Here is a 17688-nt window from a genome sequence, read left to right as displayed (position 1 = left end):
CAAAATTTAGTTGTGCCTGCCCTGAGAGAACACTGCTTTGCTTTTCCACATTTAAGAGAGGGGCATATGGAGCACGAGGCTTCAAAATGCTTGTCCAGACCTCCTTTTGAGCAGGACTAGGTGCAAAGTGTTCTAGAGAGGAAAGGTGAATCTTCTGGTAAGACTTTCAGTGGAATTAAGGTCTCTTTGTCTCGATCTGGGTGATCCAAAGGCACACTTTTCAAGAGCTCTTTAGTCAGTAATACAGGAATGTGTGCTATATGTGCTTTCCTGAAAACATAGAGGAGGAACAACTAACTGGAGTGAGGAATCATCTTCTGCGTGGAGATACTTTTTCTCAGAGTCTGCCAAAACTGCCCCCTTGAATTCTCCCACCACATTAGGTAGTAAAGGACAAGAGCTGTTTTAGGGAAAGGTTTTAATCTCTTTGCTGACCTGTTTAGTGACCTCTTGGAGAACTGCTCAGTTCACACTGAGAAATTTTATTCTACTTTTTTCAGCAATTCAGATGTAATAAGCAGTGATTTGAGTATCTTTCTGGCACTGCTTTGCTGGTGTCAGGTTAAGTGCTGCTCGTGGCATGGTAGATTTCCATGTATATGTATTGGAGAAGATCAGAGTTGCCCTTTTTACTTGTGGGAAAGCTGCCCTTCAGCACTAGTTCTCCATAAGCTCTGCAGTCTGTTCCTAGCTACTGGCCTGAAGACTCCACTCCTGAGAGCTGTTCCATAGCCAGCTGGGAGGAGAAAAATGGAGACAAAAACTCCAGGGTTGTGCTCTGAATCCATGTTTTCATCATCAAGTTTTGCACTTTCTTCTTTTGTTCATTTAGCACTGGGCTGCTATTAAAGATCAGGTTTGATCTGACTGCAAGCAATAATCTACATTCCCACACTTCCCAAACAGATTTGGGTGGCAGGGCCTGTGGTCTAATAACGTACAGGTTTTTTCAGGTTTTATAGTCTACTCTGGCATTATAAACACCGTTATGTAAATTATTTATGCAGGTTTTTTTCCAGGCAAAGTGACAGGTTACTTTTGTGGCTGCTGTTCTAGACTGGTTTATATTTGAGGTTATTTGGGTACTGACAGGAGGGGCAGAGTGTGTGTTCCAGGATTGCTGGGCCTGGCCTTCTTTCTGGCAGCTGCTGGGTTCACAAAAGCATCACTGTGTGCATTTATAATGATGAGACATTCACTGATTCATTTATAAACTACACTAATATTAAGTTACCCGAAGTGATGCTTCTTCCTCAGTTAAAATTATTTACTTTTTTTAAATCCTTTTTAACTGAAAATTGGCAGATTCCTTTACCCTTTTGACAGGGATCCCTCTCTGAGATATTGTGACCAGCAGGGTTGGTTATTTTAATTTCTTCTCATAACTATGTAGACACTCTTAAGCCATCATAGATTTGGACTTTGTTTTGAATAAATACAAATTACACTGGGTTGGAGTTGCCTCTGGGTGACACTCAGGGGATATAGTGCAGACATTCAGACTATAGTAGAGGTTAACTGTTGTTGTGTTTTGACTGTAGAACTTGAATATGTGTTTAATTTTTTGTGAACAGATTGATGACTCTTCTGCATCTATTTCTCTGGCCCAGCTTACTAAGGTATATATATATATATTCTTGTCAAATACTTTAAAAAGTGTTTGCTTCCTAGTTTTAAATTGATACTGTGATCTATAGTTGGATAACTGTTGTAATTGGAAGAAACCCTTTAATTTTTAATAACTTAAAGTATTTATTTTAATTTTAAATTTGTGTATATTTTGATACTATCCTGTAAAGAGTAGTTCCCAGTTTGGGAAGATAGAAGGGGAGTACCTTATCAGCCTCAGCATAATGTTGCAGTATTACTCATCCTCAAGACACAAAGAAGAAGCGCTTCAGAAGCTGTTTTACCGTTTTTCATACGTTTCATTAATTTTGCGTTGGAAACTAACCCAGTTTGTACAGAAGAATTTAATTGGCTGTAAGTTCCGGACATTCCAGGGGGGTTTGACCAGCCACAAGAGAAGCGGTTCTGTACCATGGACAATTGCATGGCCATTTTTGAATTCCTAGTCATAGTTACAGACCCATTCTCTGAATGCTGCACAATTCCATAAATTCTGGGATTTATACAGTGGACAACCCGATCTAATTTGTTTGAACGCAGACTGTGTAAATTGTGTAAATGTACCTCATTGTTTATAGGAATATACCAATGTGTATGTGTGGCATCTGAGCAGCTGTGACCTTTCGAAACTGTTGTAATGCCATGTTTTGCTCGGGAACTGCTTGCATTTTTGCTCACCAATGTGTAATTTGTCTGGGAAAGCACTAGTGACTGCACTGTGTGGACAGACGGGTGCTCAACCACCGGTCCCTAAAGCTACAGGCAGCAGAGCAGGCAGGGCCTGAGGCAGAGCAGCTGGTTCTTCATCCTCAGAATAAAGTTCATTTCCTGTAAAAGGAGATCTCTTCCCACTGGTAACTTTTTCCCTCTTCACTACAGAAATTAAATTGTGTACATTGGCCAAAAAAGAAAAATTTATATATATATATATAGTTTGGAAGGGAGCCACCAATTGGTCCCCATTAGTGCTGTCCCTAAACATGTCCTCGGGTTTGTAACCTCATGTGAAGTTTTACTCTAAAATGTGCAAAGGTGTCCAAGGGGTGGGTGTACACATTTAAACTTTTGAGGAAATCTAAAATGCAGGAAGATGCCACCAAGCAACTCAGCACTGTTGCTCCCTCTAACCACTCTAGTGCAGCCCGGCTCAGCACGGAGGCAATGTGTTAACAGTTCTCTGGTGATTATTACTATGTATGAAATGCCATATTTGAATTTTGGTCTATTCCTACTAATGTTTTGTGGCTTTTGGATGTGTTTTGTAACCTGTTTGGGTTCAAACAAATTAGTCAAGTATTATCTGTAAAGCTTTCTGTAACTGTTAATGGAAATGGTTTCATAGCTGGCGATCCGGATTCTGTTACTGTGGAGAAAAACTGTGTATATGAAACAACCATTTAATAAAATGTTGAAACTAGTTGGTTGCTTTTGTGAATGAATGATACAAAACCAAACCATGAGTGCTTGAGCTGAGTGATAGGTGCTTGAAGGCCCGAGTCATTGACAGTCACTCCCTTAGACCCTGCTTGTATCTGGACTAGTGTGTAATAAAAACATTTGAACAAAGACGACTTGAAAAATCAACTGCCTTCAGTAATTTGAAGATCTAACTGTGCAGAAGGTTTATGTTACAATTTGTGTGTTAAAAGGACACAGTCAACTGGAGAAAACTGCAGGCTGTGTTTACTGTAGTTAAATCCCTTCATAGGAGGAAGCTAGTAGGGGGGAACAGTTTGGGCTGCCTGCAGCTCCTGATGGAAAGAATCTTTTGCCTGGCTGAGAGACTGTAAAAGGCTTGAGTCCTTTTAATACTTCTGTGTCTGAAACTGAGTTGTGTGTCCTTTTAATGCAGCAAAATGTAAATAGTGCTACTTGCATCCATCTTAATTCCATGTCCAGTGGAGATCTTCTCCTGCCTATAGTCTGGAGCTTAAAAATCAGTTTGAAAATACTAGATATTGTAAGTTTTCTACAAATAGCGTCAGTCCTTTGAAGGAAATTGGATTGATTCTACAAGTCGTGCTGTAAGGTACAAACAGAGCCTAAGGTTTGAGTGCTCAGGAATGCTCTTTTCTAGTAGGTTCTCAGGCACATAAACATCATGTCATGGCGTAAGGACTCCCCAGAACATCTTCAGCACAAATGTTTGGTATAAGCAGCTGGTTTCATGCAAGCTCAGCTAGTGTAGTGCTGCTCTTTACAGGATTGGATGAGTGGTGTTGTCTTGGGCTGTGTGGGCTTAAATGTGTTTCTAATGTGTGTGTCAAATAATTACCTGTTGCACAGACTGCCAATCTGGCTGAAGCCAATGCTTCCGAGGAGGATAAAATAAAAGCTATGATGACACAGTCTGGCCATGAATATGATCCAGTCAAGTAAGTGTTGCTAATGTGAAACCTGTTCTTTGAAGTTGATCTAAAAATTTTAGAGATCTTTTTTAACGAGAAAGACACATGCATTCCTTTTTCTTTTTTTCCCAAACCCTTGTAGTTACATGAAGAAACCCGTGGGGCCACCTCCACCCTCCTACACGTGCTTTCGCTGTGGCAAACCTGGGCACTACATCAAGAACTGTCCAACCAACGGGGTAAGACTTGGGGGACGTGGGGGTTGTTCGGTTTTTCATTTTTTACCTTGAGAGTTAAATGCATGAATACTCACAGTAAGAATTGTTTCTTTTGGAGTGAAATACAGAGGTTACATGGCAGTGTTGCAAAGCCCTTTGGATTCAAGGGAAACCTAGAATTATAAATCTGAAATTTTCTTTTCACTAGGTCACAGGCATTAAGTATTTCCATAGATCTTTCTTTGTGAACTTCTGTGTGCAGTTTGATATATCTCAATATTATTGGACATTTTCCTGGTTTTAACTCTCTTTTTATGACAGTTCACGATTTTTAGTATTTTGCCTAAAAACAAGATGTTTCTGTGTCCCCCATCTATTGGATATTTGCATCTTTAATAACCCCACTCCCTAGTTGAACATTAATGCTGTTTAACGTGGGTCAGTGACGGTGTGCATGAGAGATTAATTCAGCCTTCATTTATAGGTTGTTTGTATAAGTTTATCCAAGCCCAGAATTTGGCTCCCTTTGAACTGCCCTTTGGAGGAGGAGCAGGTTTGGGGGATTTCACCCATAAGGAACCTACAGTTAAAGCCAAAGAATATTGATGAGTTCAAAACATTGCTCCAGCCTCTGGAACATCCTGGCTGAAACCCTGTAGGGAAATGAGTATTTTAGTCCAACAACCCTTACACTCGGTCGGAGAAGAGGGTTAAAGGCTTTCGTGCTTAAAATAGTCATTGAAATCTTGTTTTCAGTGTGGGCCTTGAGATATGTCTGCATTTCTTAACAGGACAAAAATTTCGAGTCTGTTCCCAGAATTAAAAAAAGCACAGGAATTCCAAGAAGTTTTATGATGGAGGTGAAGGACCCCAACACAAAGGGTGCCATGTTGACCAACACTGGGAAATACGCGATTCCAACCATAGACGCGTAAGTGGGGGGGGGTGGGCTGGCCAGAGAGGGGGAGGGAGCCGTGGGGAAGTGCCCGAGTGGCAGCACAGCCACACTGCCCAGTGCCTGGAGTTACAGGGGCAGTCACTGGGGCTCCAGTTTCAAATGTCTGGTGGTGGCTAACAGTAAAATAGGGGTCCTGCTGCTCACACCCCTGGGAGGTGGTTAAACACGGGGGGTGCTGAGAGACTGTTTCTGCAGCACATTGCAGCAGGGTTTGTAGCTGGGATCGTTCTCTCTGGAAACTTGTTTTGCTTCTGGTTTGTGTTTCAAAGGCCTCATGCAAAATGTAACAAAACAGCTGTTGGACTGTGATTCCATCCCTCAGATTTTGATCAGATCTCACATGTGAAACAGGCTCAAGTTTTCTTTTTGCTATAAACTAAGAAAACACTTGTGTTTCCTGAGAATAATGACTGTTCTAAAGACACTTGGAAGCCCTTCTGGTTTTGTCTCCTGGATGTCCTTTTGTGGAAGCTGTCACAGAGACTTCTTTCATTTAGAAAATGTAATTACTGGGAGACCAGCTTTATCCTGAGCCTCCAATTTACATTTACCCTCTGGCAAAGGAGAGCTGGGATTCATTTCACCTGAGATGAGCTGTCAAAATATTTTTCTAGTTTCAACTGGTTTCTTAGTTGATCCAATGAATAGGAGAATGCTGCAGGAGGAGATATCCAATGAATAGGAGAATGCTGCAGGAGGAGATTTGTTCCTACCTACCTCTTCTTGTTTGGGATTGTAGTTCAAACTAAACAACTGTGTTTAAGAAGGCTGATGGGGAGGGACAAGAATTCCATAAATTATCTTTATTTGATAAAATCCAAAGCTTGGAAGAGTTTCCTTTTGACTTTTTGTTTTGCTTTCCCCACCCTCCCTCCAGGGAAGCTTATGCTATAGGAAAGAAGGAGAAGCCTCCCTTCCTGCCCGAGGAGCCGTCCTCCTCCTCGGAAGAAGATGATCCTATTCCAGATGAACTGTTGTGTCTCATTTGTAAGGATATAATGACGGATGCGGTTGTTATTCCCTGCTGTGGAAACAGTTACTGTGATGAATGTAAGTGTGTAAAATGCCCCGTTTGTTAATTCCAAACATTAAATTTGATCTTCCGAGAGCAGAAATAGGAGATAAGGAAATTGCTGTCTTAGTTCTGTTGAATATTTCAGTGTGTCCTGAACAGGAAAAGACTCTTCTCTAGTACAGGGGGTGAAAAAAAGGCAGAAAGCTTTTTTCCCTTCTTAGTATTTAGTATTTAGCTAAATCCTCTTTACCTGCAGAAGGATGAGGATGACAATAGTGCATATTAATGCAGGTGATTACAGTGTTAGATATAAAATGCATTTAGTTTGTCCACAGCCCTTTCCCTCACACAGCATTCCATCTCCAACTTCAGGGACTTACTGTGGTCTACAAAGAACAGAGATTGAGGCATTTCATCCACATTCTTCCCCAGAGCTGATTAAAACCTTCAGAACTCAAACCTGCTCGTGGTTTTTTGAAATGTGTTTTGTTCATTAATCTGGAATGACTTCTAGCTGCACTAGAGTGGAAAAAAGACCAGTTGAGATGTCATGCCCCAGTCTGCTCTGCATATTCACATATTGCCACAGTGAAATATCAAACCTATCATTATTTGCTGCTTGCTAAAAGTTTTCCTAGAATTACAGAAGGGTTTGGGTTGGAAGGGACCTTAAAGCTCATCTTGTTCCAACCTCCCTGCCATGGGCAGGGACACCTTCCACTAGACCAAGATGCTCCAATCCCTGTCCAACCTGACCTTGAGCACTTCCAGGGAAGGGGCAGCCACAGCTTCTCTGGGCAACCTGTGCCAGTGCCAGTCTTTTTTAGTATTGAATGTTTATAACTTCATGCTCTCTGTTAAAGACTGTATTTCCCCATTAATCATGTGCTTGTTTTTATAATTGATGAGAACCAAAAAGTTTTCGTAGTTTGATTAAAAACTGTTTTAATGTTCTAATTATTTCCAGGTATCAGAACAGCATTGCTGGAGTCTGAGGAACACACATGCCCAACCTGCCATCAGACAGATGTTTCTCCTGATGCTTTAATCGCCAACAAGTTCCTGCGCCAGGTAACGTGGTGACTTCAGCGTGAACTCTTTGGTGGAAAAGTCTATTTGTAAATAGCTGAAAGGGAAAAAAATGTGAATTTAGATCTCCTTAAGCGAGACTAAATTGAGTAAGGCTAAATTTATTTTTCTAATACATAATCTATTACAGAAGCCTACAACTCGTTAGAGACAGTCTGTGAAATTAACTACACACTTGTGTGTAATGGGGTGGCCTCACTTTTAAACTGGGTGTTAACACCAAAGCAGTTTAAACCAGACACTCTGAGGTACCAGTCATTGATACCAGAGTTTAATGGGATGTGTTCATAGCTGAATGCTGATTGGGTTTATGATTAATAGCATTTGCAGGAATACACAGTGATTTTCCTCTAAGGAGGCTTTTGTTCGTATCTCTACTGCAAGTTCCATATCACCTTTTCGTACATATTTTCCTACCTCCAGGCTGTGAACAACTTCAAAAATGAGACCGGCTACACGAAAAGGCTCCGCAAGATTCAGCAACAGCAGCAGCAGCAGCAGCAGCAGCAGCAGCTGCCCCCACCACCCCCTCCACCACCACCGCCCCTCATGAGGCAAACGATAACGCGCAACCTGCAGCCGCTGATGCGCCCGGCCATGGCCCGGCAGCAGGATCCGCTCATGATCCCTCTGGCTTCCCTGGCTTCCCGCTCCGCCCTCTCATCCTTGGGCCCTGGGCCGTCCATGGCAGCTGGGCTGCCAGTGAATCCGTCTTCTGTGGTTGTCTCTGATCTCCCTCCAGCAGTGTCCCTCTCTCTCCGCGGGGAAAAGCCGGACGGACATTTTCGGTAAGGATATCTGGAGATCAACAGGAATTTAAAAGACACCAACACTGCTTAAGTTAGATTCTTCTTGAGCTTCCCAGCCATCACCTTATGTATCAGTAGTGACAGCTCCATGTCCTTGTGGGAGTTGTGTTTTTCTTTTTACTTGGGATGAGGACACTTTGGCAAGTTGAACATGTACCTCATGCAGGAATTTTCTTGGCAGTGTTTTTGTTTGGTTCCCTTACCAGTCATTCAGTACAGGTTTGCCCTGAAGGAGGGACTGTTTTTGATTTGAAATGACCAGCCATTCCTAAACTAGCCATTTAGTTCCATCAGACCTTAGTGTCTCATTCATTTCTTTTTAGTACTGAGGAAATGCTATTTTTATGCAAAAATCTGTGCCACTGTTTAGGGTTATATCCTTTAGCCTTGCTGCCTTGGATGCACAGAGCCAACTGTGCTGTCAGTACAGGGACCATGATTCAGAGGAGCCTCTAAGGCAGCCTCAACTAGCATAGAAACATCTTCTGATGGAATGTCAGTTCTTGCATCTTCCAAAGCTGAGACTGTGTGTGAGTTATACAGACTCTCATCCATTCAAGTGCAGCTTAATCAAATATTTTTCCAGAGAGCTTCCTCTCTGAATACCAGTATCCAAACAGACTCCTCAGCAGTGCTTCCTCTGGAACCTGCCAACTTCACAGGTGTACGTGTGGTGAAGGTTATTTTGGGATTTTCTTTCATTTACAGAAGTCAGCCTTTTCTCACCTTGGACTTTATATTTCAAAACGTATATTGTGTTTCAGTTCAAAGCAGTGTTTGAATAACAAAACCGTGATTTTTGTAGCGATCCCGATGCTGTGTTGCCTCCTGCTCTGATGACCGCGGCTGAGCTTTCCAAATCCTCCCCTTTGTCAATCAGCAGTTTGTTGGAAGAGAAGGTAAATTTTATTTCAATGCGTGCAATGATTCTTGTGTTGTAGTAGAGCTTATTTTGTAACTGTTTGCATTTATTCCCAAGGGCTATCAGGTTCCTGTACTGAGACAACCAGCGATACCAAGTCTTCTGGGCCCTCAAGGACAATCAATACCCACAACTGGTAAGAAATTAAAACTTTAGAATTTCTTCTAAAACATTATCTTCAAAGAAACTTATTGAGAAATTTTTCTTCTTCCTGTGCCCGCTGCAACAGGTCATCCAATGAGAGCTGGTGCACTTCGCAGGCCAGGCTGGGAACTGTAAGTATTCAACAGAAATTCAGTATATTACTAGTTGTAACCTGACAAATTGGTCTGTAACACATCACTTAAACAACAGCTGATTTATAATGAAATAATAGTTGTAGAGAATACAAGTAATAATTAATTTTCAAGTGGCTTAATTCAAATCGGCTTTAACAAAGGGGATCTGTGCTTACAGTAAGATTATTTAAAAATAAAACTCCAGTACATAATTGAAAAGAAGACTCTGAATAATGAACACTTTTTGAGGAAACCATAATTACATATAAAAATTAAATGTAATTAAAAGATCGGATGGAAAGCCGTCCTTTTGATTACTGGCTGAATAAGGCTGAAGAAATAGATTTCCCAGTAGAAATCAGCCTCCAACATTCTTTCTTCAAAAACTTAGTTGATATTGATTGAGCAAATTATTGAAAAGTTGAGGCTGTTATTTTATGACACTTCTGCATTTCTTCAGTTCAGTCATGTAAAAGGGCCAAGCTGCTTTCTCACATTGGAGAAAGGAGCCTGTTTAGTTGTTGTTGCAGTGTCAAGGTAGTCCTTCATGTATTATACATTTGTTACAGCCGGATTGTAAGGGTCATTGTGTTTATAAAGACTGAAAGATAAATCAAAACAAAATCCAAGATCCATTCCCCAGATTATCTAAAATCTCTAACTCAGTAAGCAAGAAAATAACAATTCAACAACAGCAACAGGCCAAATACCTCATGAGGCAGGAGCACAGGAAGCATGAGCGGGAGAGGTTAGGAGAGGTTTGAGAGGTGAGTTAATCCCACACAGCGCTTGGAAGCTCAGGAGTGTGGAGCACGAAGTGTATCCAGGAGGGACAGAGGAGCAGTGGGCACTTGGCTTGTGGGAGATGGGGGTCTCGTGGCAGCCTCATCCACAGCCCCAAAGCTGGGTAAGGAGAGGAGGCTGAGGGAGCTGCTGGGGCGAGGCTGTGGAAGGCAAGTCCAGGACTGCAGAACTGAGTGTAGTCTGAAGTGAACAGAAAGCCGGAGACCAGTGAGAACCAGGAGAGCTCCCGCCGTGCTGCCGCTTCGCTTTCCTCTGTACGCTCAGGGCAGGCTGTGACAAACAGTGACACATGTTTTTGGGTTTCTTTAAAGTTCAAATCGAGGACGCCCGCACAGTGACCGTGCCCAAAGGACTCAGGCCCCATCACTGCCAGCATCAGCACCAGTCTTTGTGCCTGTGCCTCCACCTCCCTTGTATCCTCCACCACCCCATGCACTTCCTCTTCCTCCGGGGGTACCACCACCACAGTTTCCTCCTCAGTTTCCACCTGGGCAGCCTCCATCCGCTGGGTACACTGTCCCCCCTCCCGGATATCCCCCAGCTCCTGCAAACATGTCATCAGCTTGGGTCCCAACAGCAGTGCCAGCGGCTCATTCAAACACCATCCCAACGACACAAGCACCTCCTCTCTCTAGGGAGGAGTTTTACAGAGAGCAGCGGAGGCTTAAAGAGGAGTAAGTATTTGGCTCGCTAACGTTGCCTTGTTTTCATGTCTGTGTCGGGGGAGCGTGTTGGACTGCAGTTACACTAAAGTGCATCTGACCTAAGAAAAAGTGACAGTGTTTCTTCCAATATATTTTTCATTGCAGATGGTAAATATGCAAAGCTAAACCAAGATAAATGTAATTCTAAAACTTTTCCTAAAACTTGTAGGAACTGTTTTTGCTTAAATAGGATGTTCACCTTTTGCATTGCATGCAGTAAACATTTTCTCATATTGGCCATGTTTTGTTTCTTGATGTCTTTTGTAATAAAGGTCAAACTATAATTGTAATAAAGGTCAAACTTATTTTAACAGGGAAAAGAAAAAGTCCAAACTTGATGAGTTTACAAATGATTTTGCTAAGGAATTGATGGAATATAAAAAGATTCAAAAGGAGCGTAGGCGTTCGTTTTCCAGGTAACTGCTTTACATGTCCGTAATGGAGAAGCAGATTGTCTAGAGGAATCAGGGGGAGTTCCACTCCACCTCCCTGTCGTTAGATGGATTGGATGATTAAAGAATGAGCAGTGACAGGAGTGTCATATGCAGTTATTGGCTCCAGTGTGGCAGAGATTGCAGGTGACTGAGTTAGCATTGGGCAGCAGGCGCTGAAGAGCGTTGAAGGGTCTCTCTGTCTGAGGTGTCTGCAGTGACATCCTTCACTGCCTGACAACCCTGAGGAGGCCAGGGATGGAATAGCTGTAAGGGCTGTATTTTCTGTGTCTCCCTGTCCTGATTGTAACCAGCCCCTCAAGCACTTTGGAGGAGATAGGTGAGAGAAATCATCCTCATTTCCACTTTTGTCTGTCTCGTGTGGATACACGAGAGATTTGAACCTGGACTGCAAACTGGGGGCTTTCACTAGTAGTTTGTTGACATTGTTACATTTTCCTTGGGAATTAAAAGCTCAGACTTGTTTGTAAGGAAATCTGAAATTGGTGAGGGACTTGGAGAGGATGAATGATGCTTATGAACATATGCAGAATCTTGTGAAATGGTTCTTTAAAAAATAGCGAAAGAAAAACTTGTGAAGGAAAACCTGAAAGTAGCTGCTGTTTTCTGTCCCCAGAAGTCCCTTGGGCAGGAGTCCGAGTAGCTGTTTGCACTGATGTCAGGAGCTGTACCAGAGTCATGGCACTGGGGCATTGACTAGAGGCTGAGGTTCGAAGCCTTTAGATAGGGTTTTTCTTGCAGTGTGGTCACTCACCTTGGTTAGAGCTGGAGGCACGTGCAGGATTTTGCTGGCACACCTGACAATGTGGATTCCATAGGCCTGTCTGTACCTTTGCAGTACCAGGATTGTGCATCCTGTCCAAATTCCCAGAAAAGAGTGAAGTTAACTAGCTGTTGTTTTAACATTGGGCTTTGCTGTCTTCAGGATAAGTGGTGGTTTCTCGATGTTTGGTTCTGCACCGTAGCCACTCAGACTAGCTCTTTTTGCATCTTACTGCAACAAAAATGATTTGCACTGCATGTGTTTGCCGAGTAGTGACAAATGTGTGTGTTCCCGTACCAGTAGAGGCCAGTGTAACCACCTGAAATCCATCTGTAGCTCTGGTAGCTCATGCGATAGAGTGAGTGGAAGTAGACTGACCCTTCTGTGTGTTCTGACACTAACAAAGCAGCAGCTGTTCTGTCTTGTGAGCAGAAACTTTTACATGTTATCAAGTTCTTCAATTTGCAGTAGCTTTATGTCAGCAGCTGAAAGAAGCTTTGACATAAGCATGTGGAGAGGAAAGAAAAAAATAAGTGTGGGAGGAAAAGAATTGGGGAGAATGACTGTTTGGAATTAACTTCTTTTTTTTTTTCTTTTTTTGTGTTGTGTTTTTTTAAGGTCCAAGTCTCCCTATAGTGCTTCATCTTACTCTAGAAGCTCGTACACCTACTCGAAGTCCCGCTCAGGTTCCTCCCGCTCTCGCTCCTACTCGCGCTCCTTTAGCCGTTCCCATTCCCGTTCCTACTCGCGGTCGCCGCCGTATCAGAGGAGAGGCAAAGGGAAGAGCCGGAACTACCGCTCCAGGTCCCGGTCCCACGGGTACCACCGCTCGCGGTCACGCTCCCCCCCGTACCGGCGATACCACTCCCGCTCCCGCTCTCCGGTGTTCAGAGGCCAGTCTCCCACCAAACGGACTGTCCCGCAGGGGGACGCGGAGCGGGAGTACTTCAACCGCTACCGAGAAGTCCCCCCGTACGACATGAAGGCTTACTATGGTCGCTCTGTGGACTTCAGAGACCCGTTTGAGAAGGAGAGATACAGAGAGTGGGAGAGGAACTACAGAGAGTGGTATGAGAAGTTCTACAAGGGCTATGCCGTGGGCGCTCAGCCACGGCCTCCGGTGAACAGAGAGAACTTCTCTCCAGAAAGGTTTGGCCCACCTGGGACCAGACGAGAGAATTCACCATATGCTCGGGGACGGAGGGAGGAGTATGCTGCTGGGCAGAGCCACAGAAATCGTAATATTGCTGGAAACTACCCTGAAAAGCCTGGAAGAGAGAGCCATGGCATCAAAGATCCTACAAAATCGAAAGAGAAGGAGGTGGAAAATCCACTGGGAGATGGCAAAGGCAATAAACATAAAAAACACCGAAAGAGAAGAAAAGGGGATGAGAATGAAGGATTTCCTGATGCTGAGCTGTTAGAAGGGGCGAGAAAACCAAGAGAGCCAGTTCCTACAGAAGATGCTAAAACAGACTCTCTGTTCATGCTGCCGAGCAGGGATGATGCCACCCCTGTGAGGGATGAGCCCATGGAAGCGGATTCTATTGCTTTCAAACCGGTGTCTGAAAAGGAGAAAAAAGAGAAGGATAAGCCAAAAGCAAAGATCGAGAAGACAAAGCGGAAAGTAGAAGTGGCGACTGCTCCAAAGAAAGACAACGTGGTGAAACCAGCTAAAGCTTCCCAGGAGAAGGTGGACCCCGATCGCGAAAAATCACCTCGAACAGAACCACCCTTGAAAAAACTGAAGGAGGAGCTGCCAAAGACAGACAGTGTTAAAACCTCTTCATCTCAGAAGGATGAAAAAGCTCTCGGTACCCCACGGAAGGTTCACCCCAAAGTGGCAAAGGATCACCCAGAAACCAGACCAGCCAAGGAGGAGAAGGCAAAGAAAGAGCATCCAAAAGAAGCCAAGTCAGAGAAGCCCTCCAGCAAGGAGGACAAGTCAAAAAAACCTACTGAGAAGAGCAAAACTTCTGATGCCAAAACTGAGAAAAGAAAAAGAAAAGCAGAGGAAAAGGTTGATAAAGAACACGAAGCCGCTTCTGCAAAAGCCTCTAAACCTGAAACTGCGGAATCGAAAACATCACCCAAAGGGAAGGGTGAGCCCGAGGGGGAGAAAGGAGAGCGAACACCAGAGAAGGATAAAGCTGCTTTTCTTAACAACCCCTCCAAAAAGATTAAACTTAACCGAGAAACTGGAAAAAAGATTGTGAGTGGAGAAAATGTGCCACCTGGAAAAGAAGCTGCGGAGAAACCTGAGCCCAGCAGCAGCAAAGTTAAGCCAGAAAAGGCAAAGGGAAAAGCGAGAAGGAAGGTGACAACAGCTGATGGAGCGAGCTCAACTCTTGTAGATTACACCAGGTACCTCAGCAGTGCCTTTCCTTTGCTTTCTTTCCTACTCTCCCCTCCAAAAAAAAGTATAGAATTCTTTATGGTGTCTAATGAAAGGAACAGCTAAATCCATGCTAAACAAGGGAATAATCTGTGATCTTCCCTGTGAAACTGTACTCAGGTCAAACTCACATGTTATCAAGGAAAACAAGCAGTTTGTACTGAGCAGGAAGCCAGCAGGGTTAGTTCATTGGTGATGCAAACTCAAAACAGTTAATACATTTGTTGGAGACTTAAGATAGCGTCTTGGGTTTTAAAATGTCTGTTTTTCTAAGGAAGAACACTGGGACATGAGGATAAAACTCTGACTGTCCGTACCTCTGCATAATTTCTTGCTTTCATGTGGAAACAAGAATGGATATCTAATTTATCTGCCATTAGGAGAAATAGGACATGAAGGAATTACCAGATCAGACAGTCCTCAATCTGATAATCTTGTGTCTTTGTTAATTGAATATATAGTAGCAAGATAGGAAATTAATTGATTGCTCGTAATCTCAGCTAGTGGACTCAGCCTTTCTCTTGTCTCTTCCCTTAATTGAACATCTTTTGGAAAAATGATGAGAATTTAGAATTGAAACATGAACCAGTTTATAAAATGTTCGCAAAGCTGGCTGTAGGTGCATCCTGTTACTAATGTCCATGTTTTTCCTTCTAGCACGAGTTCTACTGGGGGAAGCCCTGTCAGGAAGCCCGAGGAGAAGCCAGACACCAAACGAACTGTCATTAAGACCCTGGAGGAGTATAACAACGACATAACAGCCCCTGCTGAGGATGTCATTATCATGATCCAGGTCCCCCAGTCCAAGTGGGATAAAGATGACTTTGAATCTGAAGAGGAAGACATCAAAACCACCCCCCAGGTGCCCCCAACTGTAGGAAAACCCACCAGTGTTATCAAACCTGTGAGTGCAAAGACACCAAACCCCCTCAAACACACTGAAAAGGAGATGGAGCCTCTGGAGAAAACACAGAAAGCTGTGAAAGAGGCCAGTTATGAAAGCGCCCAGCATGATGCCAAGAGTTCCAAAAGTTCCGTGTCGAGTGAAAAAGGCAAAACCAAAGACCGGGATCATTCTTTGTCAGACAAGGACACTTCTGAGAAGAGGAAGAGCAGTGTTCAGCCAGAAAAAGAGCACTCAGAACGTGTGGCTGAACAAGGAAATGGAAAAACCATTTCTCAGTCTTCCAAAGATGGCAGATGTTCGGAGAAACACGACAGTGGCCGTGGCTCGGCTGTGAAGGACTTCACTCCCAACCGGGACAAGAAGTCTGACCACGATGGCAACAGGGAACATTCGAGTTCCAAGCGCAGGGATGAGAAGAGCGAATCAGCGCGGAGGAAGGACTCCCCGTCCCGAACCAGAGACTCCACAGCAGCGCAGAAGAGCAAACCGAGGGAGGAGCGTGTGGAGCCGCCCAAGAAGGGCCCCGCGGAGCCCAAGCGCAGCAGCTACAGCCCCCCCCGGGAGCGCAAGCCCACGGAGCACAAAGCTGTGCACGACTCCAAACGGCCCGAGGAACACAAACCGCCGGAGAAAAACCCTTGCAAGGAGAAGGAGAAAGAGAAGCATGTACCAGAAGTCAAGAGCAATAAGGAGAAAGAGCCAGGTGGGAATAAACCACCCGTGAAACAGGAATCCCCGGAAGCAAAGCCGGAGAAGGAGGCGGTGGCGGGGCAGGGCGCGGCGGGCGCGGCGAAGCCGAAGCCCCCGGTGAGCAGCAGCAGCAGCAGCGCCGCCCGCCTCTCGTCCGACCTCACCCGCGAGACCGACGAGGCCGCCTTTGTGCCCGACTACAACGAGAGCGACAGCGAGAGCAACGTGTCTGCCAAGGAGGAGGAGGCTGCGGGGAAAACGCCGAAAGAAGCGAAAGAAAAGGCTGTGGAGAAGGCGAAAGAGGAAGCCACAGCCCCGGCTCCCCCCGAGCAGCCGGAGGCCGGCAGGAGCCAGAGCCAGAGCAGCCCCAGTGTGAGCCGCAGCCGCAGCCACAGCCCCTCCGAGAGCCAGACCCGGAGCCACAGCAGCAGTGCCAGCTCAGGGGAGAGTCAGGACAGCAAGAAAAAGAAGAAGAAGAAAGAGAAGAAGAAGCACAAGAAGCACAAGAAACATAAGAAGCATAAGAAACACATGGGAAATGAACCAGAATTGGAAAAGAGCCAAAAACACAAACACAAGAAGAAAAAATCGAAGAAGAGCAAAGATAAAGAGAAAGACGACCAAAAAGTGAAATCTGTCACGACATAAACCGACAGATAATGAAAAAATGACTTAATTCCTAAGTCATCTGTATTAATTTTGTTAAAATGTAAACGACTTCAAGCGTTGTAAATAATGACATGAAAGACCCTGTGCTGCACTTAAAATATTGCTGCTTGATTATTTGATTTTTACATCAGAGCTTTATAAAAGTGAACATTTTGTACAGAATTGTGAGTTGTGACCATGTAACATGAAAGGTTTTCCTGGGGCATCTTCTTTTTAACCACCATTAATTAGTTTGGGTGGAGTTTACTGTACTGTGAAGAATTTCACATTTGGGTTTTTTTTAATTGCCTGGCAGAAGCAGCTGGTACCAGTTACCAAATACCGGCAGATGATTTGCAGAATCCATTACAGCCCTGTTATGTCACTTTTTGATTACAATAAAGAAGTTTTCAGTAAATGACCCAATGTGGTGAGATTTCCAGTGAGAGCTGAACACAAGCAAGGAACATCCCAACCCTTCCCATCCCTGGGAGTGTCCAAGGCCAGGTTGGATGGGGTTTGAAGCAACCTAATTGAGTGGAAGGTGTCCCTGCCCATGGCAGAGGGAAACCATTTCAGGATTCTAACGGTAGTGCCAGAGAAAAAGCTTGCTGGGAGCTAACGTGTGAGAAAACTTATCAAGGGCGGTAATTTTGGAAAGACTGGTGGGACCTTAAATGTCCTACCCTGGTGGAGGCTGGGGAGGTGCTGGAGGAGGTGTGCTGCATCCATGTGCCAAGGAGCCAGGAGTTTGTGGGGTGGAAGGTAGGCTGTGACCCCAAAACTGCAGTCCCTCTTACAGCTGGCACTGACTGCTTGAGGTAACGTTGCACACAAAGCTGTTGTGTGGATGCCTTGGTCTGGTTTGTTCAGAAAACTGTTGTCCTTTGGGGTTGGAACTGGATGTTCTTCTAGGTTCCTTCCAGCCCAAACCATTCCAGGATTTGCCAGCAAACATTTGCACACAGGGGTTAAGCTCCCTGTAATTGTATTTTCTCTCCTGAGAGATAAAAAGGTGGTTGTGTGTTAACCAGAACTTTTTGGATACAGTGGTGGCAT

The 17688-nt window shown here is 44.3% G+C and overlaps 1 protein-coding gene across 6 annotated transcripts in view; it reads left to right on the top strand.

Moving 5' to 3' along the window:
• Positions 1 to 17050, top strand: part of RBBP6 (RB binding protein 6, ubiquitin ligase) — a 28997-nt gene extending 11947 nt beyond the window's left edge. For 2 of the 6 annotated variants that reach the window (XM_051798413.1, XM_051798499.1), the window contains 14 exons: positions 1575 to 1619; positions 3916 to 4004; positions 4120 to 4216; positions 4987 to 5126; positions 6031 to 6203; positions 7136 to 7239; positions 7681 to 8045; positions 8872 to 8965; positions 9046 to 9124; positions 9218 to 9263; positions 10382 to 10744; positions 11089 to 11190; positions 12608 to 14353; positions 15042 to 17050. In XM_051798413.1, coding sequence (XP_051654373.1) covers positions 1575 to 1619; positions 3916 to 4004; positions 4120 to 4216; positions 4987 to 5126; positions 6031 to 6203; positions 7136 to 7239; positions 7681 to 8045; positions 8872 to 8965; positions 9046 to 9124; positions 9218 to 9263; positions 10382 to 10744; positions 11089 to 11190; positions 12608 to 14353; positions 15042 to 16629 — 5031 coding nt within the window. In that variant the 3' untranslated portion in view covers positions 16630 to 17050. The remainder of the gene's footprint in view (positions 1 to 1574; positions 1620 to 3915; positions 4005 to 4119; positions 4217 to 4986; positions 5127 to 6030; positions 6204 to 7135; positions 7240 to 7680; positions 8046 to 8871; positions 8966 to 9045; positions 9125 to 9217; positions 9264 to 10381; positions 10745 to 11088; positions 11191 to 12607; positions 14354 to 15041) is intronic. The other 4 variants (XM_051798594.1, XM_051798839.1, XM_051798673.1 and 1 more) reach the window with 3 other exon arrangements.
• The last annotated feature ends 638 nt before the right edge of the window (positions 17051 to 17688 follow it).

This window comes from Manacus candei, unplaced genomic scaffold (genome assembly GCF_025592945.1).
Source record: "Manacus candei isolate 608988 ecotype Guabito, Panama unplaced genomic scaffold, ASM2559294v1 h1tg000002l, whole genome shotgun sequence".
Classification (NCBI taxonomy): Eukaryota; Metazoa; Chordata; class Aves; order Passeriformes; family Pipridae; genus Manacus; species Manacus candei.
Note: the sequence above shows the minus strand (reverse complement) of the source record. Positions and strands in the feature narration are given on the sequence as shown.